General features: G+C 41.3%; 1 protein-coding gene and 1 long non-coding RNA gene across 2 annotated transcripts; one reads left to right on the forward strand and one right to left on the reverse strand.

Moving 5' to 3' along the window:
- Positions 1-23,622, forward strand: TECPR1 (tectonin beta-propeller repeat containing 1). The gene is made up of 25 exons (XM_057416787.1): positions 1-142; positions 2,757-2,989; positions 4,613-4,795; positions 5,286-5,408; positions 6,054-6,179; positions 7,731-7,905; positions 8,002-8,102; positions 9,041-9,142; positions 9,534-9,679; positions 10,549-11,072; positions 11,886-12,031; positions 12,978-13,133; positions 13,654-13,803; positions 14,434-14,591; positions 15,852-15,979; positions 16,243-16,345; positions 17,016-17,112; positions 17,512-17,591; positions 17,918-17,974; positions 19,137-19,311; positions 20,466-20,601; positions 20,941-21,033; positions 21,742-21,848; positions 22,301-22,420; positions 23,106-23,622. The coding sequence occupies exons 2-25, from the start codon at positions 2,759-2,761 to the stop codon at positions 23,301-23,303; spliced, it is 3,615 nt and encodes a 1,204-aa protein (XP_057272770.1). The 5' UTR covers positions 1-142; positions 2,757-2,758; the 3' UTR covers positions 23,304-23,622.
- LOC130603205 (uncharacterized) lies at positions 18,126-26,351 on the reverse strand. The gene is made up of 2 exons (XR_008973087.1): positions 26,291-26,351; positions 18,126-18,433 (listed from the first exon to the last, which is right to left on the reverse strand). It is a non-coding gene; the product is annotated as an uncharacterized LOC130603205 (long non-coding RNA).

The raw sequence follows: 26,351 nt of genomic DNA on the forward strand, positions 1-26,351 counted from the left end.
CAGCCAATGAGCGTCCGGTGCTGTAGGGCGGACGCTGCCGCCGCGTCGGAGCGGGGCTGCCCTCAGCGGGCGCCGTGCGGTGGCTTCTTCCGCCGGTGAACGGCGCCGGGCGGCGGGGAGAGGTGCGGCCGGCGGGAGGCAGGTGAGGGGCGGGCCCCGGGGGCCGGGCTGAGGCAGAGCCGCTCGCTGTCAGCCATCCCGCCGCCGGGAACGGAACGGAACGGGGCGGGCAGCGCAGCCCAGCGCGGCGCGGCTGGAGATGGGGCCGCCGCAGGGCAAGGAGCAACCCCCGCCGTATTCTTGCGCCCCCCCCCCCCCCATCGCCCATCCGGCGGCTCCGGTGCAGGCGGGAGCGGCGAGTGGGACTGTGCTGAGATGCCGGCGTCCCTGTGCAGTTCCCCGGGGGACGGCGTGCGGGGCGTTTTCGTCACCAGTGGAGACCCTCTCCTGTCTTCTGCGTTTGGCTGCCCGCCTCCCTACTGCGGGGGAGTGGGCTGGAGGGGGAGCGGCCGCCATGTCGGGCCCGGGACGCCCGAGGGTCGGCCCCGGCAGCAGCAGCCCGGATCTGGCCTTACTGCCCGGCTGGGAAAGCAGCGGGCGCCACCGCTGCCCGCGCCGGGGGCCGTTCCCGGGTGTTGTGTGCGCGTTGTTGAGCTCGTAGCGCACTTGCGGACCCCCACGCACGGCACGGCCCGCCGAGGGTGCTGTGGGAAGGTGGAGGCGAGGCAGGTTTGTGCGGATCTTGGCTAGGTTTGCCCCGCGGGCACCGGAGCCGGATCCTGTTCTCTCCCCGGACCGAGGAACCGGGAGACACGGCCCCTCTCCGGAGGAACCTTGTTAACTTGAGATGATTTGGGGTGTTTTTCTTGAATTCTGTAGCAATCAGTGTCATGTCAGGCAGACGGAAATTACAATTAACAGTATCTCGTCTTCATCTCAGTAGTTGTAGTTCAGAATGACCTGGCTGAGCTGAGGGGTGAGGAAGCATTTATCAGACGTGGATCTGAATATTCGCAGTCCCCTGAGGATACTGGGCAACTTCTGCATTTACTGAAATGCACATGAGCCACAAGTGCTGAGCATCCTTCACGATCAAGGGAGACATGTCTTCATCTTCTGCAGCACAGTCTGTGCAGAGGGGCCAACACTGAAGTCTTAAAAGTAGTTTATAATCGCAGATTCATTTGGGGTTTTCCTGTGATTCTCCAAACCTCGGTCCTCAGAAGTTCAGAAGAAGGAATATACTCGGCAATATTTTAGCTGTCTTGAAAATTTAATCCAGTTACATGTGCCTGGATTATTTTAATTTATTTTTGCAAACCTTGTAATCTTTGGAATTTTTCCTGAACTCTTCCAGGTACTTCTTGACTGCCCAGCCTGTCCTCCCAGATGCAGGCCCTTGCTTGCATAGCTGCCCACTTTTAATACACTCAAGCATCACTTCCCTTCATTACCTGCTAGGCAGGTACCTTCGCTGCAGTATCTGTAATGCTGCCTTTGCTCCAGACTCATGTTCTGGCTGCTTTGTGGATGGAATGCATTGTGTTTTCCTCTCTTAAAAAATCTTTTCATCAGAATTTCAAGTGCTAATACTGAAAGGCTTATTTTCATGGTCTTTTCCTAGTGGTACACCCATTATAATTTCGTCCTCACCTTCACTTTGTTCCATTCAATATTTTTCTTCCCACTTATTATGTCCTTTTGTACTATCCTACTTCAACTAACAGAAAGGCAGTATATAAAGAAGACAAACGGCTGGTCCGAGAGCAAACAGAGGCAGTAAATACATGCCTGTGTACTCCCAGCCGCAAGGAGAGAAGAAAAAAATAAGTCAAAATTAGAGGATTCATCATAGTTGTGCTGCCACAACTAATAGGAGAATTTTGCTTGTTCTCTGCTGCTATAAGTGTTCTCACTGCTACCTGTTACTCACCTGGTGAATCCGGGTTTTTAGGTACTTAGCAGCAGCAGTTCTAAGAATCAGAATTCTGAAACATCCCCCTGGAATCCTGTATGAATGCACTGTGTTGTTCGTTCCCATTGGCCTAGTTGTTTCCAGGTCTGCCTCCAACATTCAAACACGAGGTACCAGCTGGTCCCTGTGTACCACTGCTTGCTACCAGTCAGAAGCTGTTAGAGGTTCCTCTTTTCTTTCATTATGTGGGATCAAAGTCCTCTTTTCTGCCTTTCCCTCCTGGTCCCCCACCGTAGAGTTAATAGAACTGGAGGCAAAGTTCAAAATACCCATCAGTACTTGGGATTGTCAGACATACAGAACAACCAAAATCTGTACAGTTTAATGGCACCCAGAAGGCCAAGTGACAGAAACAGTGGCCTTTCTTGACTTTTAAGAGGACTGGTGTACACCCACCTCACAGGAAGGGTAGAGCTGCAGTACCCAGAAAGTGTCAGGTTTCTGAGTGATGCAACGGGAATAGACTTCACCCAGGCCTCTGCTGGGAAACCACACTCTAAGTACACTTAAATAAATACCCACCTAGGTATATTAAATGAAGATCAGATCCCAAAGCTGTTGCCAGAATGCTTTGGAAAGAGGTTTCCTGACAACAACAGGTCATATGTCCATGGATTAAAACTAGATATGTGCTCATGGAAAAGCTTTCTTCCTCTTTGTACCTGTGTTGCATGCACCACGAAGACTGAGGAGACTGAGGAGGAGAGAAGGGTTTGTGTAACTGAGATGAGCAGGGTGTGTAGCACTACCAGTGTTACCAGATCTCCTTTTTGCCTTTCAGCCATGGCCATGCCCAGTTCCCTTCTATGGGCTGTTGACATTTTTGGGAGGGTTTACACCCTGTCTACTGTTGGCCAGTACTGGGAGCTCTGCAAGGATGCACAGCTGGAATTCAAGCGGGTCTCTGCTGTCAAGCAGTGCTGCTGGGGAATAGCCTGTGACCATCAAGTCTACACCTACGTGTTCTCGGGTGACGTTCCTATTAGATACCAGGAAGAAACTTATGAGAACCAGGTACGACACATAGTGGGTACCCGTCACACTGCCACATGCTCATCAGAACAGAGTGATAGCAAACCCCTGCATCAGCTGTCCCTGCATGTTTTTCTCACAGGAAGCTTGTTTGGCTTTATTCTCATGTTTTGATGATGTTTCTGAAACCTGATGTTTCTGAAGAGCATGTATGTGCCAAAGAGCAGGTTGTTCTTTTAATATTTTAATTCTCAAAGGAAGGTTATACTTTGCTGCTCTTGCCAAAAGCAACACCAGTGTGCACCACAGCCTGCTTCATGCAAGCCATTGCAGGCTGGAACATTCACCCTTTTCACCTGATATTTTCCCTTCCTTAGTGACACATAGTCCCCTTTAGTGACACACAATCAATCCCCTTATTTCCAATGTAACTTCCATGCAGCAAACATATTATCAGTAATATATTATTCTTAAGAAAATGCAATTTTTTAGTGTTTCAACTCTAATAAAGGCATAACTATCCATTGAAGTACAATGTTTCCAGCTTTTTTTAAGATGATCCTTCCTATGTGACATACTATAACAAAAGAATGTATTCAAAATAGTATTTTAAAGGAAACTGATCTATTATGGTTTTAAATTAACCAAAAGTTGTTTGAGAAAACTGAAGGGTTTTCTTGAGCACATTTCTCTGATTTATAACAGGCAATGGGATAAATATAAGTTGAGAAAAGACATTAATTTATCCACATAGGTAAAAATACAACAAAATAATTTTATACATTACTTAACATTGTCACAACTTTCCAGCCATTTAAAAGTGTTCCTTTTGTTATGCAAACATGATCTTTTAAAATGCAAAACTTTACATTTTATTTTATTTGAAAACTTGTTTTGTTTGTTCTAGGCCATGAAAAAATGCAAACCAAAATACTAGAGTGAAACTCAAATAGATAATATGCATAGCATTGTAGCCAGATTCCTAGTAAAAGTAAACAAACCACTCATTTTCCACATGCCCTAAAATATAAGAGAGTATGACATGACAAATTTTGCCAGTACTTACATAGTAGGTAAGGGGTGGGTGGGGGAAAGAAAAATCACAGCTGCATTGGCAAAACCCTAGCAAGTTATTTGTCCTGTAACTGATTAAAACCATATTTGGAAAAACATCCAAAACCTTTGGTATAACGTAAGACACAGGGAAGAGTTACTGATACCGTTATCTTGACACAGTTCCTGGTGCAGAGGCCGTGCTGTTTTTCTAGTGCAGGCAAGACACTAATCGTCTTTCTCGTGGTGAGTAGATTAGAGATCCCAAGGCCACCTATACAGCATTATCCTAATGCTGCAGTGTGATGGTGCCATGCATCTCCCAAGAAAAAAGCACTATCAGTATTAGGATATATCATCAGATGTTCCTATTGTGTGCCTGAAAAATCACTTTTTGGGGACTAACTGCAGTCAACCCTTCTTTGATATTTAAAAGACCTTCTCCGAAAGACTTTGTTAGATAGGGGCTTACAGCATGAGCGCTGTCTCATTCACCCCAGGATTTTATTCCTCTCTTACTGCAGAAAATTAGCAGTGTATCACTTATGACTCCCTATAGATGTCCATTGGAATGCTGTGATTTCAAATAAAATCATGTATTATTTCTGACAGCGCTGGAATCCAGTTGGTGGCTTTTGTGAGAAATTACTGCCCAGTGACCGCTGGCAGTGGAGTGATGTGAGCGGGCTAAAACATCAGCAGCTCGATAGTTTCACACTGCCTTCACCCCATTGGGAGTGGGAGTCTGACTGGTATGTGGATGAAAATATTGGAGGGGAACCAACAGAGAAAGGGGTAGGTGAACAATACCAAAAAGAGATCTATTCTGGGAATTCTTAGGCTGTGAAATAAAAGGCACTTTTATAGAAGTATAAAAGGTCTATAAAAAGGCACTTAACTTCACATAGCTGCTTTCTAGGAAATAGCTCAACTATAATACAACACAAGGAAGGTTCTTGTTTGAAGTCTGTAGCAGCTTCTACAGAAGCTTTTTCCTTTGAACAGGCCACAAAATGCTGGCTACCGGATGCCACTGTTATTTATGACTTTTACTATGAAAAAAGTAAAATGCTTTACTGTGTCTTGCTTGTTCTGTGTATATCATGCAGAGGAATTTGAACAGGATTCATATGGAATTAGCTGGTGTGCTAACTGGGGCTGTTGAGACATGCACAGTAATCTGTACTGCAGTTGTAGGAGTGATTCTTGCGCAGAATTGCTCCGAGTTGTGATTTCAAGCTTTCCCTTACTCCTGATTTTCATACAAGAAAACTTCTGTTTGCAGGGCTGGACTTACGCCATAGACTTCCCCAGCACCTACACAAAGGATAAGAAATGGAATTCTTGTGTCAGACGCAGGAGGTGGATCAGATACAGGAGATACAAATCACGGGATGTTTGGGCAAAGGTTCTTGATATCTTCTCAATATTAAATAAAACTGATTTTCTGAAATAATCAATTTTAAATGCAGGGGAATTAATTTTTTTATCAGTGCTCTGTAGGCTGCACCTGTATTCCTTGACTTCCAACTTGTAATTCCTGCAGGTACAAATGGAAGTCTGGGATTTTTCATAGTAACTTGTGGTGAAGGTGCCAAATCTCATGGTAATGCAGTTGGAGATAGATGCTCAGCTCCTTTGCAAATTTCAAACCAACTTTTTAATTTTCTTTGGTTGTTTGACAAAGCACACTCGTTTGAGGTGCAACAGTCTCACGTCAGTCACCAGCTGCATCTTTTATCTGTATCAAAAACTGTTCTTTAATAATTGTTTCAATTTAAGAATGTACAGAAGTTGTAATTTGTGATGTTCCAGCTTTCCAGTTCAAAGAATGTTTGTATGTACTGTTCTGAGTGTAAAAATTCCCTTCAGTTAGGGGATGAAACAGACGTTTTCATCCTGCTTCAACAGCATTTCCTCTCTTTCTGCGTGTAGCAGCCTTGAATGAGAGGAATCTCCATAGATTAACCAGTCTGAAAGAGAAAATTAGGCCACCAGGCAAATCACCTGTCTGTTTGCAATGTCTCCTCAATCTTTCTTCTCTTTGCTTCAGATCATATCCCAAGATGATCCAGATAAATTGCCAGACCCTTTCAATGACATCTCTGTTGGAGGATGGGAAGTCACCGATGAGCCTCTGGGCCGTTTATCAGTGTGGGCTGTTTCTTTACAAGGAAAGGTATGTGCATGTTCCCCAAGTTTTCTCATACAAATTACTACTGAAAAGGAGTTAAATACTTTTAAGGTGTGGCAGGTTTGTTATTCATAGAATCGGAGAATGGTTTGGGTTGAAAGGGACAGTAAAGGTCATCTAGTCCAACCCCCTGCCATGGGCAGGGACATCCTCAACTAGATTGTCTGATGTTGGTAAGGAAATAGCTGTATTTGCATTTGGCATAGGATGTAAAAGCTGTGTTGAGACAACATTATGTAACAACTTGAGCTGTAAATGGAAAGGCTTAGTGTCTCATGGGGTTGCTGGAAGCCTTAAACCTCTATAAACATGTGAATCTTAAAAACTTGGGAGGAGGAATGTCTTGTATTCTGAAAAATGGCAGTGGCACTGGTAACAGAGAGAAGGAGCCTTAAAACCTGATAAAGATTCTTGCAAAGCATTATGCCATGTGTCTGTGATGGAGAGTCAGGAATGATTCAAGAAAGGGTTTCCAAAATGTTTTTATAAGACTTCCTGTTCAGAAGACTTCTGATTTGGCAACGTGAAATCCAGCTCTGGAATGTTTTGGATTTATTTCCTATTGAAAATTATCAATTTTTCTTTTGTTTGTTTCTAGGCCTACCATAAGGTCTCTCCTCTTTTGCTCAGTGCTGTAAAGATTTGACTGTTGCTTTCCTTCCTTCATCCTTACAGCATGTATCTGACATTACTTTGTCTCGACAATTTCTAGCTTGTGGTCAGTCTCAAGGTGAAAAATGTAATACTTTTAACAGATTGCCTGAGATTTCAGTCACCCTTGGCACTGCCTGGAGAGGCAAGCAAAGTTCCCTGTGCCTCATGCTCCCCAGTAATAAGTGACAAGCATCCCACTCTACAAGCTCAGTAGACTGACATTGTAGAACGCTTTCATTTCCCAAGTAAAAGTTCCCAGAGAAACAAAGTATTTCTAAAAATGAGCATTTAGCCCTCAGCAGTCATGCTCTGGAGCTCTGGTATGACTGCTGGAGGATGCTTTCTATGTGTGACCTTGCTATTTTGACTGCGCTCTATAGAAAAGTGCACAGACAGTAGGACCACATGGACTGGGTGTCACTGAAGGCTGTACAGATTGGCATTTTTTACCCGTGTTATAGCAAGTTCTGTTCTGTGGAAGTGAAGTCAGGCTATCATTAAACAGTAACATTTTATGTATTTGTTCATTCTTGATTTATATAACATGCCCTGAAATAACACTAAAGTGTAGTTTAGATGTTGAAATACACACAGAATATGTAGCAATAAGTTACTGTACCCAGTCCAGGTTCACTACCACGGTAAAAGCCAGTCTGTAAAAAGCCTCCTCCCTTTGTACATAAGGAAATAGATTCAACTGCGTAATCACCATCAAAAGAATACCTTTAAAGGTCATAGTGCATAAACTGCATACAAGCATCCTGTTGTTAGAGGAGGACTGTGCTTTCCAGTTTGTCTTCATGCTTGTCTCAGAGGTTGTGTTGTTGTAGTGATATTTTTCTAAGTTTTATTTGATTATGTTTCTTTTTTGAACTTGTCTAGGTATGGTACAGAGAAAATGTCTGCCAACACAATCCAGAGGGTTCCATGTGGTCCTTAATCACCACTCCTGGTGAAGTTGTACAGATAAGCTGTGGACCATATGACCTCCTTTGGGCAACTCTTTGGGAAGGCCAAGCTATTGTGAGAGAAGGAATTGATAGGAATAACCCTCAAGGTAAAGTTTGGTAAATGTAGCTGGAAACCCCTTTGATTTATATAGTGTTGCATAAGAAACTAATCTACAGTGCCTTCTGGGGTTTGTTTCTTGCAGGAATTTCCTGGAGCATTGTGGAGTCTCCAAGCTCTGAAAATGGGATTATGCACGTGTCTGTGGGTGTTGATGTGGTGTGGTGTGTTACAAAGGATAGAAAAGTAAGAGGTGTCAATGTCTGGTTCTGCTTGTTTGTTTGTTTTCATAATCATAGCATATCTCAAGTTGGATATGCTCCATGTTCCAGTGGGATCGTGGAGTCCAACTCCCTGCTCAGTCTTGAAAGTCTTGAGAATGTACTAGAGTGCTCTTGTGCTGGTTGCCATCAAATCCCTTCATGCTGAATTCAAAATCATAGATGAATTCTATGAATGTATAGTAGTTTGAAGTCATTGAGTAAGTCTGGTTTAATGAGTTACTACTTGTCAGCTGACTGTGTTCAACCTGCTCCATCTGCCAAACAAAACCACTGCAATAAATGTAGGTAAGCTAGCACGGTTTTCTTTAGGTCTGCAAGATAGTCAAGCACACTGTTATGTGATTGACCCAACAACTTCTAAAGTAGCTGCTTGCTGCTATATAATGATATGCTAAATACAGCTGGAAACTTCTTCCAGGTACCCAGCCCACAGACACTTTTGGATTGGTAAAAACTAATCTAAGGGGAGACAATTTAAAGAGCTGTATCACTAAAAAGATCCCTTTGACAGTTCTCTCCACCAGCCCCGCTTCTGGGGTTTGGACGCAAGAACACCATGTAGAACCCCATTCAGAGTAACCAGAAATAGCCTACAGCTGACATGTAATACAAAGTGTTTTTCCAATGGGAGAGAAACTAACTCTGTCTCAGAAAGTTGTAACAACAAGTCTCCTTGTGGGCTATTCTAGCTGTAGTTGGTCACAAGAACACACAGTCTGGGTACTATTAAGAAAATTGTCTTTACTTGATAAAGAACCAAGGAGGTAAGTGACTTCTTAAGGTGATACAGCAAGTTCGTTTTAGAGATTAAGACTAATCCACTAAACAAACTAAATTCCAGGTGTCTGCCTGCTAATGCAGAAGGAGCAAAATTTGGATTTTCTGCTGTTGTTGTTGTAGGTGTGGTTTAGAAGAGGAGTGAACTCACATAATCCTTGTGGGACAAGCTGGATTGAAATGGTTGGAGAAATGATGATGGTAACTGTAGGCTTAAATAACCAGGTAAGACAGCTGTATACCTGTTGTGAGGGTATTTATGTTCCCCTTTGTACAGGCAGTATTCACACGTGGTGAGGACTGTCAGCAGTGCCAATATGGACAGCTGGACAAGAGGTCCATGTGCTTGAACTGCTAGGAGGGAATGCGTGGCTAAATTCTTCACCAGAAGATAACAGTATGTCTCCTGTGTGGCACATTCAGGTGCAAACAGTTTTCTCTTGATGGTACAGAATTTTAAGCTGCATCTACAGTATCTGCATTAAGGAAGAACGTAAAAGGAAAACGCTGTGTCCAGCAGTTTTTTGTGCTGAATTTTCCATTACTGAACCTTTTTGTAGCTATCATCTACCTGCATTCCATGGCATTTCCTTCACCAAGTCCTGTCCTTCTCTAGGTGTGGGGAATTGGCTGCGATGACAGAGCAATTTATTTCCGTCAAGGTGTCACACCAAGTGAGCTCAGTGGGAAGACATGGAAGGCAATTGTGTCTGCCAGAGAGAGCGACAGATCTCAGACCGGGAGCTCAACAAGTCTGCTCAGGTATGTACTGAAAGACCTGCTCAAGACTTTGTATGCCAAGAATTACAGTGCTGGGAGATAGTTCTTTACATTCAAATGGTACGGACAGGGAGGAGCAGGCAGGGCATCCCTAATCATTATGTATGCCAAAAGGCATTTTGGGGGTTTTGCTGTTAAAATTAACAATAAGCAGCATTTATTGCACACAGAGTAGAAACTGAAGCTCTCACTTTGCAATTCAGTGCATGCCTGCAGTAAAGTAATTTTCTCTGGGCTTTGCTATCACTATCTGGAACTACTCTCTAGTAAGAGAAAACACTACCTATGAAATATCAGGAAGGGGTGTCAGCTCTCTTTAGGAATTATCCCTGTCCCAAGTGTCACTGTGTTTCCTGTCCTAGAGAGGTTAAATCAGTAACTCCCAGGTGACTGCTGGCCTCTTGGCTGTGCAAGACATGCCAATGGAGCCAGGATTGCTGCAGAAACTACTTGCTTGAGTCAGTGTGCTCTGAGTAAAAGCCCTATAGCTAAGACAAAAATCAGAGTTAATAATGGGCTTTAAAAAATCCTATTTATTTCATATCCATAAAATCTGATGTTGCTTCAGTGTTCCTGCAAGTTGTAGGCAGCAAACACCACCTATTGTTTGAAAAGAGCAATGAAATATCTATGGAATATCTTCCTATGCCTCAGATTTACTAGATTGCTCTGCCAGATTTGTGTTAGACTCTTTCCCCTGGTAATAGAGTTTGACCTTTAAAACAAGAAGTCTTCTGTTTCTCTCCCGAAGCTGAAATGCTGGATTGATTTCTGTATGTCTGTGGTGTAAGGCCTGTGCTAATTTATAGTGCTGTGAGTGATAGTTAATTAATTATCTATTTGTCCTTCAGTGCTGGCTGTTTCTTTACTGATGATATTCAGAACCAAACAAACGCGGTCATTCAGGGTCATGCAGATACTTCCTCTGATACAGAGCTTCCGAGTGTATCCATGAACCTTGCCAACACCCCCCCAGCAGGAGCTGCAGCCAGCAGCAGTGGTAACAGCCCAGGCAACCAGACAGCAGAAACTCAGGAAAATGTGACTGTGAATCCTCTGGACTCTGGTCAAGGAGAAGTCACCGTTGCTTCAACTAGTAATGAGAATGCTAATCTTGAAATGCATAAACCTACAAACCCAAATCCTTCTGCAGAACTGCAGTGGACAAACATTGACTTGAAGGAGGCCCAAAAGCATGCAGTCCTCTCTGTCAGCAGCTTTGCAGAAACATCCAGCCTGTCTTCCCTTGGCATGTTCTCAGTGGGAGCCGAAGAGCAGTATGGAGCCGATGATCACCCACTGTGGGCCTGGGTGTCTGGGGGAGGCTGTCTTGTAGATTTGCACAGCCCATTGAAATGGTTCACTGTTCCATCAGGTACTCTCCAGTTGCTACAACAGACCCTAATTCCCAATCACAGTTCAATATGCTCTTTAAGAAAAACGTTAGTTTGGGTCTTTTTGAACAAAACCATGGCACAAAACTTCTGATAATTCATTTACTGCAGTTTGTTAATATACTCCATGTCTGAGGATACTGCTGCTTGTATTTAGCTGGAAAGCACTTTGGGATTGTGATATAGAAATCTAAAGGTGGTGTTTTCTCTTGAGTTTCAATAAGAATTTTGTAAAGTAGTCTGTGCTGGATCTGCATCTCATTCTTTATTGCACAAAAAACTGCAGCTTCAGGCAAAACCCCTCATACCACTGCATGGTAACTGAAGCAGAGAAAAGGGCTCGTTGAGAGATGCAGATGCCACAAATAGCTGCCTCTCTCCTACCATTCCTACTGAGACAAGGGTAAGATACAGAAATTACTCAGAGTCACTGTGTGAGCCCAGCTCATAACTGGATGGTGTTAGATTTTAGACTGTTGAGAGGCAGTGAAATACAACCATATTTCCAAAATAAACCATGAACTAATAGATGTAATAGCAGTGTAACTCTTAATGCACCTAGATAATGACCTTGAAAGATTTTGTATTCCCATCTAGTGATCCCATTTCTATGCATTATTTACAAAGTTTGGCTGTCAATTCTGAAGTATTCAGTAATTCTTAAGTATAATAGCTAGAACAATTAGATTAGATTGGGTTGATTCAGTCCAGCGTTCAAAGCAGCATTGTGTTTTACCTTTCACAGAACTGTATTTAAAGCTCACTGAAGTTTATTGGTTTGGGTTCTGTTGTAGGTTTGTCATCCTCTGTGCAATCCCTGTCACTGTCTATCACTCCAGCACAGACAGCAGCATGGCGAAAGCAGATCTTTCAGCAGCTCAGTGAAAGGACAAAGCGGGAGCTGGAGAATTTCAGGCACTATGAACAGGCTATTGAGCAGGTAAGCAGTGAGGATGCTTATCTGTTTACTAAACACATCTATCAATACTGGGCATCAGTAACATATTTCTGATGTACTGATTAGAAGTTATTGTTAGCTTTATATTCTTATTTCTGCCTATGACAACTTTCCTGGATTATCATTGTCTGAGCTCCTTATGGGAAATTTAACAGCTTATCAAACATGGAGCAGCAATCTTTATCTAAAAACATTAGCTGATAGTTTTGTATAGGATCAAAACCAGATTGGTCAGCATTATTTGAATACACTGAAACATCAGATCCACAGAGAAATATTTGCAACAGTGGAACATTGTATGAATTATTCCACCACAAGATGAGGCTTCTTAACTGAACCAGTGACTCAAGTAGGTGAACTTTCCCTCTCTGCAACTCTTAAGGAATGAATGTAAGTTCCATAAATAAAACAATGATGCAGATGTCAACAGCAGGACCTAAATAGCAGCACTTTTGTTTGATGTTCTCTGTTATGACTCCTTGGCTCTTTTCAGATTCATTCACATTTTTGGTCTCTTCATTGCTAATTGCCAAATGACATCTGGAATTCATTTGCTTAAAACCACGTGGAGTGCAGGGGTTTAATCAAGTTTAAAAAGATGATGTCAAAACCCTTTAGAGTCCAAGCAGAAGTTGTGTTGTAACAGGAGCACACTGGAGTCAGTTAGTATCTGTGTGCTACTGCATTCTTGCAGAGGTAAAATGTTAATACCATTGTAAACATGCTACTTCAGTGCTTTTTAGTCTAGTTTTGTCAGTTTCCATTTTGTCTTCAGCTTCTTGAACACTCTGGTACACTCTGTGTCAGAATGAACTGATCTGATCAGACTGACCTGCAGCAGAGATTTTTTGTGGTCACAAAAGTAGTATTTAGGAGAAAGCGAGTCACACAGATTGCTTACTCCTGCAAATTTGTGTTTGCATTGCAGTCAGTTTGGGTTAAAACTGGAACCTTGCAATGGTGGAGGAATTGGAAGCCTCATAAATGGATGGATGTTCGAGTCGCACTTGAGCAGTTCACTGGGAGTGATGGAATTCGTGACAGCATCCTGTTCATCTATTACATGTATTATGAGGAGAAAAAGGTGTGTTCAGCTTGAGACCCTTGAGAGAGTTGTATTTGACAAAGGAAAACCTTCAAAGGGAAAACAGTTTTCTTAAGGAAGGCAAATTAGGGTATGCTGTTGTTCTAAGGAACCAATGTAAACATAGCCTAGAGTACTAGCAAATTGCAAGCTTTCCTAAGTTGTAGCTATGTTAATGCTGTGTCAGAAATGCCCAGTCAGCAACAATCCACATTGTCTGAACCATCAGCTTTGTACTAATGAGGAATTCTTCTGGAAATTCAAAATGTTCTTTATTGTGAAGAAAGAGCCAAGCTTACCCAGCCAGCATCTTCACCAATAGGGTTAATGCATATTGGCAGTAGGAATGAGAGGTAGTGCAGGACTAGAAATAGAAGCCTGTGCCTTCTTCACCAAGAACTGATTCTTTGCTGTCCTTGGCAGGAATACCTCATTCATAGTTCTGAAGTGCAAAAATTCTGGCTCTAAGGAGGGTATATCTAACTTAGTTTTGCTTGCAATTTTTTTTGCCTTGTCGTAGTATATCCATGTGTTCCTGAATGAAGTCACTATTATAGTTGAAGTTCTGAATGAAGCCAAACATTCCTTTGCACTTTATACACCTGAAAGGACAAAGCAGCGGTGGCCAATCCGCCTGGCAGCTGCAACGGAGCAAGAAATGCATGACTGGGTAATTCTGTGTATTTTTTATTTCAAGATGGCAATATCTGCAATAAAACATAAAGCTAGTCTCTGAATCTCAGCATCACATTTAGAGTATCTAGGCTACTTACCTGTTTTCAGAATTTAGGTATTTAAAAAGTCTGTTCAAACTTAGAGGCACCTGAGGCTTCGTTTGTCCACTGGAGTTTGCATGCTTTCTGATGCTGCCACTGCTATCTATAGTAAAACTAACATTGCTTTTTCTTCCCCTTCTATCTCCAGATATAGATTAGGCTATGAATGAGTTAGGAGTTTAATTCAGTTAGTCTGTTCTTCTGCATTGGTAGAAAAACTGTTATCTGTTGTCACTGTTGTAGAGCCTTATGTATAGGCAGGCATATACACAGTGCAGCAAAGGAAGCCCTGAATGATAACTTCATAATGACCAGATACTGCAAACACAGTAGTTCCAGTGATTGTTAATAATTTCCAAAACACTGAATTCTGGTGCTTTTGCGAAAAAGCTGCAAATTCACTTCACTGATGTGCAAAAACATGCAAAGGTAAAACTTTGTTTCATAAAACTGAAGCATCCATGCAGAAGTTTTTGTTACCACTGTAAATGGAAGCTTTTGGTTCTGTGCTTCCTGTTTTGTAGCTGTCTTTGCTGAACATGTCCTGTTGTGAAAGCAGACGGATTCAAGGCCCTCCTTCTCACCACGCCATTTGGTCAGTTACTTGTAAAGGAGACATCTTTGTTAGTGAGCCAAGTCCTGAACTGGAGGACGGACCACAAGTGATGCCGTGTGATCAGATGTAAGAGGTTTCAGAAGCTGTTCTTTCTGCATGGGATGCCATGCAGCAAAGACTGTCTTTCATGTCAATTTGGTAACTTTGATTGGCTGTCAGAGTATATATAGTACACTGCAGATGTCTTTCAATGACAAGGTTAATGGCTGCCTTCATATTCATGATTTCATGTGAAGAAATTCACCAAATCTTATTTGAATTTTTAGATGCTGGAGCTACTCATGTGATTTCATAAGCCTTTCTCATTGAGATGCCATTTTTTGGTGATTGCATCTTTCATGCCTAAATTACTTAAATTAAGAGATGACCTAGTCTAAAAGTAAACATCACTGTAATTGTAGTGGAATTTGAGTTTTCAGTTTTATCAGAGTCAGGACTGAAATTCTCAGTCCTTCGTAGTCGCTACGGTCTGGGAGCAGCTTTACAGTTTTGATTACAACTATGCCAATATAGTACTGCCAACTCTTCTAGCAGAAACATAGCAGTCTCAGAAATGGAGGCTTAAAGGCCAGTCTTCAATTTAAAAAATATACGCAGTTTCACGTTACTCGCAGAAAATGCCTTTTAATAATACTAAGAAATCCTTTAGTCCTTTTTCTTCAGGGTAGAGCACCCTAAACCTCTGGCAAATCACAAAGGTGATGTGCTCTTGCATCTTAGTTTGAGGGATCCATGACCTAGATGATCTCGTGCCATTCTGGTAACTAAAATATTCTTCTACAATCTCTTTACTTTTCCCATTCTTCCCCAGAAAGGTACCATGGCTAACTGGCTGTGTAAAACCCCAGAAAGGGATTAACCTGTAAAGATTAGGAAAATAGGAAGAATCAAAGCCCTTGTTTTTACCAAGCTCCATAGCAAACACATAAGTAATTTGCTATCTTGTTATAAAGGCAATTCCTAGATATAAAAAATAAATAGAGGATGAAATTAAAGCTGAGGCAGTTGATGGCCACCAGGACATAAGGATTCCAGAAAGACTGTCCTAACTAATGTAAAATAAAAAAAAATAAAAAAAATATATACATAAAGAAGCACAAGCACAAAGAAAAAGTAAAATACTTCCAAGCCCCAAAATTCCAAGTGAAGGCAGATGGGTTCCTTACATCTACTTTTCAGTGGTTGTCCAGAGGGAAATGCTTTCCACTGGCAACAGCCTGCACTTACAGATTGCACAGAGGTTGAACAAGCGTGTATGTGAAGTTGAGTAGCAGGAGGGGAGAGCATACATTCCTGATGGATGTGGTGCTGTCCTTTTTTTGGCAGGTTTTGGCGTCAAGTTGGAGGTCATCTTCGACTGGTAGAGTGCAATAACCAAGGCATAGTGTGGGGCATAGGATATGATCACACAGCTTGGGTTTACACTGGTGGATATGGAGGTGGCTTCATTCAAGGTATGGACATTGGTCTGCTGTGGTGTGCATGTTTCTTATCTTCCTGACTGGGTCAGCTTATTCACGCTATTTCAGCTGTCTGTCCTTTAGCCTAACAGGTAAGGTTATACAGTGAAGAGGCCAAACATTAGGAAGGAATCAGTATTGCAGTTTAAGAGCGAGAAACAGGATAATCTGCAATATTACTGCGCCTGTTGGAATTTAACATGTACTTTCTTTAAGGTTTAGCTTTAATATAATCCAGATGATTTATTTCTTAACAGGGCTGGCCAGTAGTGCTGATAACATTTATACACAATCAGATGTGAAATGTGTTTACATCTATGAGAACCAGCGGTGGAATCCAGTCACTGGATATAGCAGCAGGTTGTTTATTGTATTTATTTGCCATTGGTTTTTACCACTGTCAAATGAAACAAGGGGTTTGTTTTAGCTTTTTAGAGTAGTTATTACAGTTACTCTGTCTTCAGTCTCCTCCAGCATTTATTGTTAACCTGAGATGGAAGGAGCAGTGTTTCTCAGTTTTCTAGATTTGTAATTATGCATTCAAAATGCATTTGTAGCAGAACCTTACAAATTTGTGCTTTGCAAGTGCACAGTGTGCCTACTTGAAACATTTTTCATTATTAGGGTCATACAGCAAAGTTTTGACTAGGATATATACATTCATATATATTGCGCTAAATACATTGGGTCCTTGAATAGTATATTTAAACAAAAGTATTGAAAAAGCATTCACACACATAAGTGTTTATGCCAGAAAAAACTCAGGATTCACCTTCCAGTTTTAAACAGTAGTAAGGAACATCACTCTACAGAGAAAAGTTTACACAGTCCTTAAGTTTGGTGTAACTGGAAGCAATTGTGCAGGTTCTTTCCCACTATCCTCATCACTCACGTGATATTTCTAAATACAGAAATTAATGATGGAAGACTGTTTAATGTATGAAAGTAGGGAGTGCTATAAGTAGGCTTTTCTTCCCTCACCTTTCAAATTCCCTGTTGTAAATGACCTTGCATTCCTTGTATGCAACAGAGGCCTGCCCACAGACAGATACATGTGGAGTGATGCATCTGGCCTGCAGGAATGCACAAAACTCAACACCAAACCTCCTTCTCCACAGTGGACTTGGGTAAGTTTTGTCTTAGAGGTCTTTTCTCAAAGAAGGCAAAGCTTAGCAAGTAGGATACAAGACTGGGACTTAAATGACCCAGATTTTCTTTCTGGATTTGTCATAATACTTAACCTTGGTTTCCCCATTTACACAATAGTAATCTTCCATAATCAAAAGAATGTATTGCACTGAGTGGGACTCTCTTGTTTAGGAGGCTTTAGACTGCTGCTCTGATCCTTTTCTCTTCAACTAAATTAAAGAGACTAGGGAATTTAAATTAATTTATACTGCAAGTATTAGGTTTCTAGCAAGGCACTGCACTCCAAAAGGTGGAGGTAAAGGGTGAAAGAGGTTGTTTTCATTATATAGTAGGTGTAGATTGTGCTTATTATTCTCACTGTCTCCTTTTGACAATAGGTATCCGATTGGTACATTGATTTTAATACTTCAGGAGGAACCGATCGGGAGGGCTGGCAGTATGCAGCAGACTTCCCAGCGTAAGTGATAACTTTTTCTACCTAAGATACTTGCAGGCACATGCCATACTTAAGTCCTTGTTTCTTCTTGATTGCTGTTTTGCGTATTAACTGTGCTTTAACAGGGACAAGCGTGCCTTGATTTCTTGCTTTTCATGGGGACACTAACACTGACATTCACTGGGGAGGCAGGGCAGCAAGCTGAGGCTAGCAAATACAGTCTCAAGTGTTTTAGAGTCAACAGGGATGTCTGGTGGACAGATAGATAGGCAGTGCTCTCAGGCTGGCACTGACAGTGGAGGTGCTCTTACATGCTCATGAACACCTATTTAAATCTCTTTTGGTAGGTCTTACCATGGTCACAAGACAATGAAAGACTTTGTCCGACGGAGGCGCTGGGCAAGGTGAGGAATTTATAAATAAAAGTTTGGAACTTGAATGCTAACTGTTCCCTGGAAGTGTCCTTTAGTTACAAGGGGGAGAGTCTTGTCACCCAGTCAACAAAAGCAATAGTAAAGAAACCTGTAATAAGTAACCCATCTCCAATAGAGAATCTGATGATCTTTAGCACTATGGCTTTAATTTTAAGCCTTTACAGGTAGATATCCTATTTGATTTTGTGGGATCTGTAGTTAGTGTGTATTCATTGTTTTTCCAGCTTTTCTATGCTTTCTGTACTAGAGCATCTGCTAGTCATGATAATAAATTGCTGTGGACTTCTGCATTGTTCTGTTTGCTGTTGATGCTACATAGCTTTTTTTGTCCCTTGCACAATGATCTTTGAAGGAAGGTCCTGAAGCATCAAGCTGTTGTTCCAGAATAGGCAATAAAAGAAATGACATCCAATCAATCACAGGGGTGACCTGAAATAAAATAAGCAACTTGAAAAATACCCTCAAGTCTAAACACTTCCTCTTGTTTTAATTATCAATAGAAAATTGAAAATTAATAGGGAACAACTTAAGGCTGGATCCAGTTTTTCAGAACTGGAGGATGGAGGGATGTCCAGTGTTTTTTAGGACATTCTTCATACAAAGAAATCACTATTGTGATGATATTTCTGAAATAGCACTACTTTGTTGCAGTTTCCACAGAAAAAATACACCAATTCCCAGAAAGACTTACCTCTAACTCTTCTCTCTGCCTGCCTTAAGATGCTATGTAACTTTTTAACAGGCCCCACTAAAAAACTAATTGTTAGGTAATTTCCTTAACCAAGACAGGAAGGAATGAACCAGGTATGGAGTTCTGTCTGCAGTTGGATTCTCCAATCCAGCTGTTGCCCAGTGAGTTAGAGCCAGGAAGCAGTGTAGCACAAACTTCAGCGTTGGGTTTACAAAGTTTTTAAAACCAGAAGCTTTGAGAAATCAGTAATATGTCAAAATTCAAAACCTCATGCAAAACATGATTGATTGTTATAAACCTCCTTGAAATTAAAAATACTAATGCCTACTTAATGAAAAGACTTCAGGATTGTTTGCACTGAAGTCAACAATGGACCAGGAAACAAATTCAGTTGTAGAAAGTATGTTGTTGTGACGGGTTTGTTTTTTTTTTCTGCTTCAGAAAATGTAAGATAGTCACCAATGGGCCGTGGCTGGAAGTGCCTCCTGTTACCCTGTGGGACATCTCCATAATTCCCAGTACAGATGCAGATAGTGAAGAAGCAGTAGCACTGTGGGCAATCAGTGACAAAGGAGATGTGCTCTGCAGGCTTGGAGTGACACAGCAAAATCCAGCTGTAAGGCTCCCTGTTTGTTTTTACTGCCTTATTGATGTTTTTAATATGATTATGCAAGTACATACACACAATCACGCAGTGCCTTCTCTCAAGGCACCTTGTTATTTTTTTCCCTTATATCTCCCAGATTTGAAAGTCCTTGTCGGTCATCTGTAACAGTTTGCTGCCCACATTTCTTATAATAGTGCTTCTCTTGCATAATCTACCTTAGCTTATGCCACATCACCTGCAGGAGCCTCTCTCAGCTCCTGTACATCTTGTGAAGCATTTCACTTTTTGCACTGACAGCTTTGTTCCTTTTTTAATTGTTGCTAATGTGTGCATCCTATTTAAATGAACTGTTGAGGAACAGAATTTCTCTGAAGTATGGACCCATATTTCTAATGCCTGTTGATACCAGAGGGAGTTTATCCTTTGACTTTTCTGGCCTGGAACTGACTTTACTTACTGAAGACAGATGGGCTTGGACTGGGACAGAAACAATGACTGCACATCCAGTAAAGTATGCAGAAAGGAACAAATAGTCCCAGTAACTTCAACAGGAGTACTTATTTCCTACTAATAGACACATACTGAAACATCAGGTTATGGTTGGTATGTGCTGATTTTAAGCCATATTTACAACAGGACAAAATGTAACAATATACTTCAGTGGAATTTGGGGGGAAAACTGCAAAAAGTTGAAAACTTACAGGATTTTTTTATTTTTCTCCCTGTTCGATCAGTTGCAGTAGAACAGATCTGTAAAGCAGTGCAACAGCAAGAACTGGAATACTGTGTCTGGAATGTGAAGTCCTGTATCAGTTGATTTTTGTAAGACCCATTCTGCATAATCAAAACCAAGGGATTATTAAAAAAAACCAAAAAACAAACGACTAGCCCAGCTATTCAGAGACATGCAGGTGCCTAAATTCCAGTGATCTCAACATTAAAGGCCCTGTTAGAGTCTAACACTGCTATTCTCATATAGTTACATATCCAAGTATCTTTGAGGATCAGGGACCTCGTTTCTGTTCAGTTGTACAGGTAGGTAAGGATTATTCTTCACAACATTTTTCACTGTGTAGGGTTTGTCTCATTTGGTAATAATCCATGATACTTTGTCATGGAGTTCTGAACAACTGCTTCACAATTCACCTTCTGTGGTTTGTTAGGGAACATCCTGGCTGCACGTGGGAACAGATCAGCCCTTCATTTCCATCTCAGTTGGAGCATTTTACCAAGTGTGGGCTATTGCTAGAGATGGTTCTGCCTTCTATCGGGGTTCAGTGTCCCAAAAAAAACCTGCAGGTAAGTGCTTGCACTTTTTTAATATGGTCTTCATCTTACAGATTGTGTAAGCTCTACTACACTGCCATTTCTGAAAAAGACAAATCTGTTTAGAAGAGGTCTTTCCAATAGCTGTGCAAAACAGTGCATATGAGCAACACTTGTGGTAATTTTAGCAGTTAATTTGGTCTTCACTTCTGTGATTTAAAGTGTTTGTTTCTAAAAACAAGCTAGTAAAAATATATTGTCATGTTTAGAGCTTTCTTGCACAGCTCTGTACTTCAGCCGCAGATATTTCTAAAACTTCCCATATATAACTCTGTTTTCTCAATGTTTGACTCAAGTATCTCTAACCTTTAGGTGACTGTTGGTACCATATTCCTTCACCTCAAAAACAGAAGTTAAAACAAGTCTCAGTAGGACGAACATCTGTGTTTGTGTTGGATAAAAATGGTAAGGACTTTTTAAAGTTATCTGTCAATGTAACAGAAAATAGATCAGTATACATCAGATTGAATTAAAAAGGAGATGCTAAGTGAGAGCACTTGTGCTTGGACAGATGGTTACTGTTGCTAGAGATGGAGTAGGCAGCCCACTGAAGTACTGCTTTTAAAGACTTGGGGTTTGTTGAATCTGATAGTGCCCTATGTAGCAACAGTCCAGCATCTGTGCTATTCTTGGGGGAAGAGATAGGTGAATGTCGAAGAGGAGAACTGCTTGGCAGGATTTTATCTAGGGTTTTACCTAGAACACACAAAACTGAAGAAGAATACTTGCCTGTTGCAAAATCTGGGAACAGCAGCATCATTGCAAGATAAATGATGAAGCATTTGTTTACAAAAGAAACAAGCCTTTAACACTACTCTCCTTCAAATCTCATTTGCTTTACGTCTCTGATGCATAGTTCCTTATGTGAACATTTTTCCGCAAGAAAATAAAACAGAGTATTTACTGTTTTCCAGAAAAGTTATAAAGAGTAACTATAGAAATACAAATTTGAAAGTAGGAACCTCATTATTCTTCACTGTAAGATATTAGTCAAAACCATAATGCATTTCCACAGAACATGGGAAGTATTAAGCATTGCTTTGTTATGTTGTTTACTAGCGTTTTACACCAAGCAGACATCCTGAGCTGTAACCAGGACTCCGTATTTTATAGGCAACCTTTGGTACCGGCAGGGTATCACACCTAGCTACCCTCAAGGATCTACTTGGGATCACGTTTCAAATAACATCCGTAAAATGTCTATAGGGCCCCTGGACCAGGTGTGTATCAAGCTTCCACATATCTCAGCAGTTATGCATAACATTCTTTTGGAATTAAATTAAATATTCTTCAGACTTGGTTTTATTTGATTAAGATGATTGTCTAAATACTGAAATCCTGACAGCAAGACAAAAATCATGCCAATGAAATAGTCATACAACCAGCCTTTTGCTAGGAAAAGCCTCACTTTTTCCCCTCTTACCCTCTAGTAAGGCTATTTTATATATTTAATCTCTTTCCTGTTAAGTCTTACTCTCTGGCAATGTTTTAATTATGACACTGGTATCTAGTTGTTTTTTTGGGGGTGTCTCTGACTACGTTAGAGCAGTTTCATCATTAACACTATTCAAGATCAAGACTGGTTTCTGAAAGTGAGGACACACTTAAAATTTTAACATCTAGAAGAGCAGCATGGAGAGCACATTTTATTGCTTCTCTTTGCTTTCTTGAGGTCTGGGTGATAGCTGACAAAGTACAAGGAAGTCATAGTTTGAGCTGTGGGACAGTCTGCCATCGGACTGGTGTTCAGCCAATGGAGCCTAAGGGCATCTCCTGGGACTATGGTATTGGGGTAAGTGCTGGGGACATAACACTGCCTAAAAGTTGTGTATCCAAATATCCGTAAGAGTGTTGGAACAGGAAAGTGCCATCCTGCTTAGCTGGCCAGCTTTCCAAAGTTGGCATATACCTGCAGGAAATGGACCTTTTTTTTTTTCAGCTTTAGGTTCATTTTATAAGTTAATATAGTAGGTGATGCAGTTGCAGCTAGGAAGTCATTTATTTGCATTTGATAAGTATTCATTTTAAATAGGTAATTTCAAAGTTACAATGAGAAAAGCAGTAAAGTAAGTGCCATTAAAAAAAAAAACAAACAAAACAAAAAGTATCTTCCTTCCTAGTCTGCACATGATTATTCCTGATTGTTGCTTCCATGTATTACACTCAGTCTTTTGAGAAAAGCCATTTCAAGGTTTTGGCTTCTTATAAGTTTGTGGAAAACCTGCAGTGACTCTATTAGGAGCACCTGACCCTACTAATCTCAATTCCTGTAGTAAAAATAATCCTTAAGGGGTATGTTGTGTTTTTGTTTTGGTTTTTTTTACAAGGAACCTTTTTCCTGATTCAGCCCAGAGCAGGATTACTGCCCTCTTGAATAAATAGTATAAAACTAGTGGCACACATAAATATATCACATCAGATACTGTACTTGCAGGGTGATGTTTCTCCTTTTGTATTTCTTTATCGATCTCTTACAGGGTGGATGGGAGCACATTAGTGTCAGAGGAAATGCAACTGAAGCATCTAGGCTCACTGTGCATGACACTTCTGAGGAAAACCTTGCAGTATCAAAGGATTTAGAAGATGAGGAGAGTAAAGGGAAAACAGAACACTGTAAGTCCCCGCTGATGGTCAGTGAAAGTCAGGAATTGGACAGAAATGCTGTTAATTGTTAAGTTGTTGCCACCTACATGTTCCAAGCAGTAGTCAGTATCATTTAAAAAGAAACTAAATATCTATTGCCTGGAGAGAAAAACATGACCTTTTTGTGCTACTAAAATATTTTACTGAACTGAAATTTGCAATGGGGTATTTTAAATACTGACTTCTACTACATCATGTGCAAAATGTGGCTTGATAGAGCTAATAGTTTTGTCAAAGCAGGCAACCTTTTTAGCCACGATGTATTTCTGACCCTTGACCATAGCTGCTACAAACCATACAACTGTGAATATTTTTGCAGACGATCATTACATTTACTACATTTTTTTTAACGTTACAGTTCCCTTCATTTCTTTCAGACTCACACACCTTGCACACTGTTCTTCAGATTCACATTTGAGCAGAGATGAAGATGTCACATCAGTGTAAATGAATAGCAGGCAAACCTAACAGGTCCTCATTGCACAGACATGCATGTAACTCTGCTCATGTGAGTCCTGCTTTTACAGGCATGTAGCTTGTGTTGTGCTATTCTTGCTCCCACCAGTAAAATTAAATTCTACACAATTGAGCTTAGGGTGCAGTTACCAGTAAGGGACAAACTTTGCTATTATTGCTCACAATGAGCAATATCACAATCAAGAAATGGAGACACTAGTTTTGGTGAGACTGTGGAGAGCACGGACCTATTCAGTCTAAGTGACAATGTCTCAATTGTAAACTGTTGGTCCAAATAGTGATAAATCATGTTTTGTCTAAATCTTAACTGGAACTGTGGTAACTGAGGTATGCAGATGCCTGCTTCGTGAGGGTGAAAGGCACCAGACACTTGAGCTGGGCTGCATTCCATATCATTGCAAATCATGTTTTCAATAGTGTAAAAGAGGAGGTCTTCAATAATATTGTGAAGTCACAGTGGTAGGAGTGCAAAACAACTTTCCTGGTATCAGTGGAGTTTGCCAATATATACTAATGTGGGTTCAGAATGAAGCTCCACTGGTTGTTTTCAGTGATTGATTCATCCCTTCTTCCAACAAGAAGCCACTTCTTATTCTCAAAAAAAAAAAAGCTTTTTTTTCTTGTCATGATTGAACTGTGATGTGAAATTATTAATTGAAATCCAGTCCTTGGGAAGTACTGAAAAAGCCTTTCCCATAGCTTCAGGAAGGCACCATGTTTTTCTCCTCGCAGCAGTTTACATCCATTTTTCCTCTCTGTGTGACTGTGTATGGCATTATTTTTGTATGATGAGCCATGTGGTGCGGTTTCAGTACTGTATTTGTAGAAGTAAAAGTTATGTTTGCACGTATTTAAAGAATATATTTGGTATTTTAATGCCAAGGCAAGCACTGTTTCCAAGTCCGAATGTGAATGAAGACTGAAGATGCTTTACTGTTTTAAAAAAACGTGTTGATCTTTCCAGTATGTGATTAAAGATTTCTGGTTGATACATACATTGTGGGAGTACCATCAATAACATGTTTGCTTTAATTACCAGAATAGGTTTTGCATAACTTGCACAGTATCTTGTCCAAATAAATTACTTTATTACATGTATTTTTAGAGAATAACTAGGATTGTATTTTCTCTGCATCATATAAAAAAGATATTTTCTTTTAATAGTGTTTACATATGCAGCAATCAAACTGATTTCATACGATAAGCTTTATAATGTACCTTTGCATTTGTCCCTACATTGCCAAGTTTCACTTACTTTACTGTAAAAAAGACAGGTTTAAGTGAACAAAAGATAATTTATGTTGTTTATGTTTTAGTACTAAGTGTTTGCCTTCTGAAACTATTATTTAGGAAAGTATTTAATTTAAAAATATTTTGTTGTGGCTAGTAAGGAAAAGAGACTTTAAAATGAGGGAATTTTGAAAAATAAAAAAAGTAATTTGTCACAAAAAAAAAAAAGCTTCTGATGAAATCCTTTTTGACATGTCCATGACTTTGTAGCACAGCACCACTGTGGAACTATCAGCTGTCATTCCACTGGAACGTGTATGCTCTGTGCCTGGCTGTTCATCGGGATGTCTGTAATCAAGTGAAGAGGCAACCTTCACCTGCCTCCTCTGCTACTGTATTTATAGCTCAATATTACATGCCATTTGGGGCTTAATGTTAGAAACACCTCTATTTGCAGTAAGTCCTGACAGTCACTGCTACAAGCATTTAAACTCCATGTTTATAAGAGTAATATCAGTAAAATTGTTTCTTTAAGTGATGTGCAATTCTTCAGCACTGGCACTGTCAAAATACTCTTTATTCTAAGTCACTGGTTTTCTTCCACTGCCAACGTAACCAAATAGCAATTCAAACACGGCTTTCCCACAGAAACATTTTGGCGATGACAGTATCTGGAAACTCTCATCTCTCCTGTATCTCAGATCTAGCAGATTAATGACTTTAAAAGTATCCAACAAAAAAATGACCATGATCTAGAAGTGATTAGTCGTCATTACTGATTACAGAACATTACAGAACCCCAGAACTTAGGCTGGAAGGGACTTCAGGAAACCATCCAGCCCAGCCCCTTGTAGAACTAATGCCATCAAGGTGCGCCAAGCTGCGTGTCCAACCAATATCTCAACCTCTCCGCGGATCGAGTTTCCACAACAACCAGCGCACGATCTGAGGTCACCACCGGTGCAGCCCGGGGCGGGAGGCTCCAAACCCTCTCTACACCCGCACAGGGGCAGCAGCGTCCTTCCCTCGCGGGGGTGGACGGGCACGGGCACGGGCACGGGCACAGGCCTCCGCAGCAGTAATGTCGGCTGCTAAGGCGGCGCTCCCTCAGGCTTCCCTCAGGAGCGGCACCGCCCTCTGCTCCTCTCGCGACAGGACGAGCCCGCCAACACACCTGAGGGCTGCGGCACGGAACACGCCGCCCGCTCCCCGCTCCCTCCCAGCGAGGCGGTGTGGTATCCGAGAGCCCACCCCTCCGGGGGAAGGCCCCCGCCAACGCCGTGCCCGCTCCGTCCCGTCCTGTCCCGGGTACCTCGTCACAACCGCGGCCGGCTCCCTCGCTCGCTCGGCCGCTGAACGCCGCTGACACAGCC

The sequence above is a fragment of the Pezoporus wallicus genome, unplaced genomic scaffold, assembly GCF_028554395.1.
Source record: "Pezoporus wallicus isolate ANWC-B61680 ecotype Strahan unplaced genomic scaffold, APGP_CSIRO_Pwel_v1 scaffold_7392, whole genome shotgun sequence".
NCBI lineage: Eukaryota > Metazoa > Chordata > Aves > Psittaciformes > Psittacidae > Pezoporus > Pezoporus wallicus.

Coding starts and splice junctions, on each gene's coding strand:
- TECPR1 (XM_057416787.1), top strand. CDS start 2,759: ATGGCCATGCCCAGTTCCCTTCTATGGGCTGTTGACATTTTTGGGAGG. Junction 17,592..17,917: donor TATGCAGCAGACTTCCCAGC/GTAAGTGATAAC, acceptor CTCTTTTGGTAG/GTCTTACCATGGTCACAAGA. Junction 21,034..21,741: donor GTTTGTGTTGGATAAAAATG/GTAAGGACTTTT, acceptor CGTATTTTATAG/GCAACCTTTGGTACCGGCAG.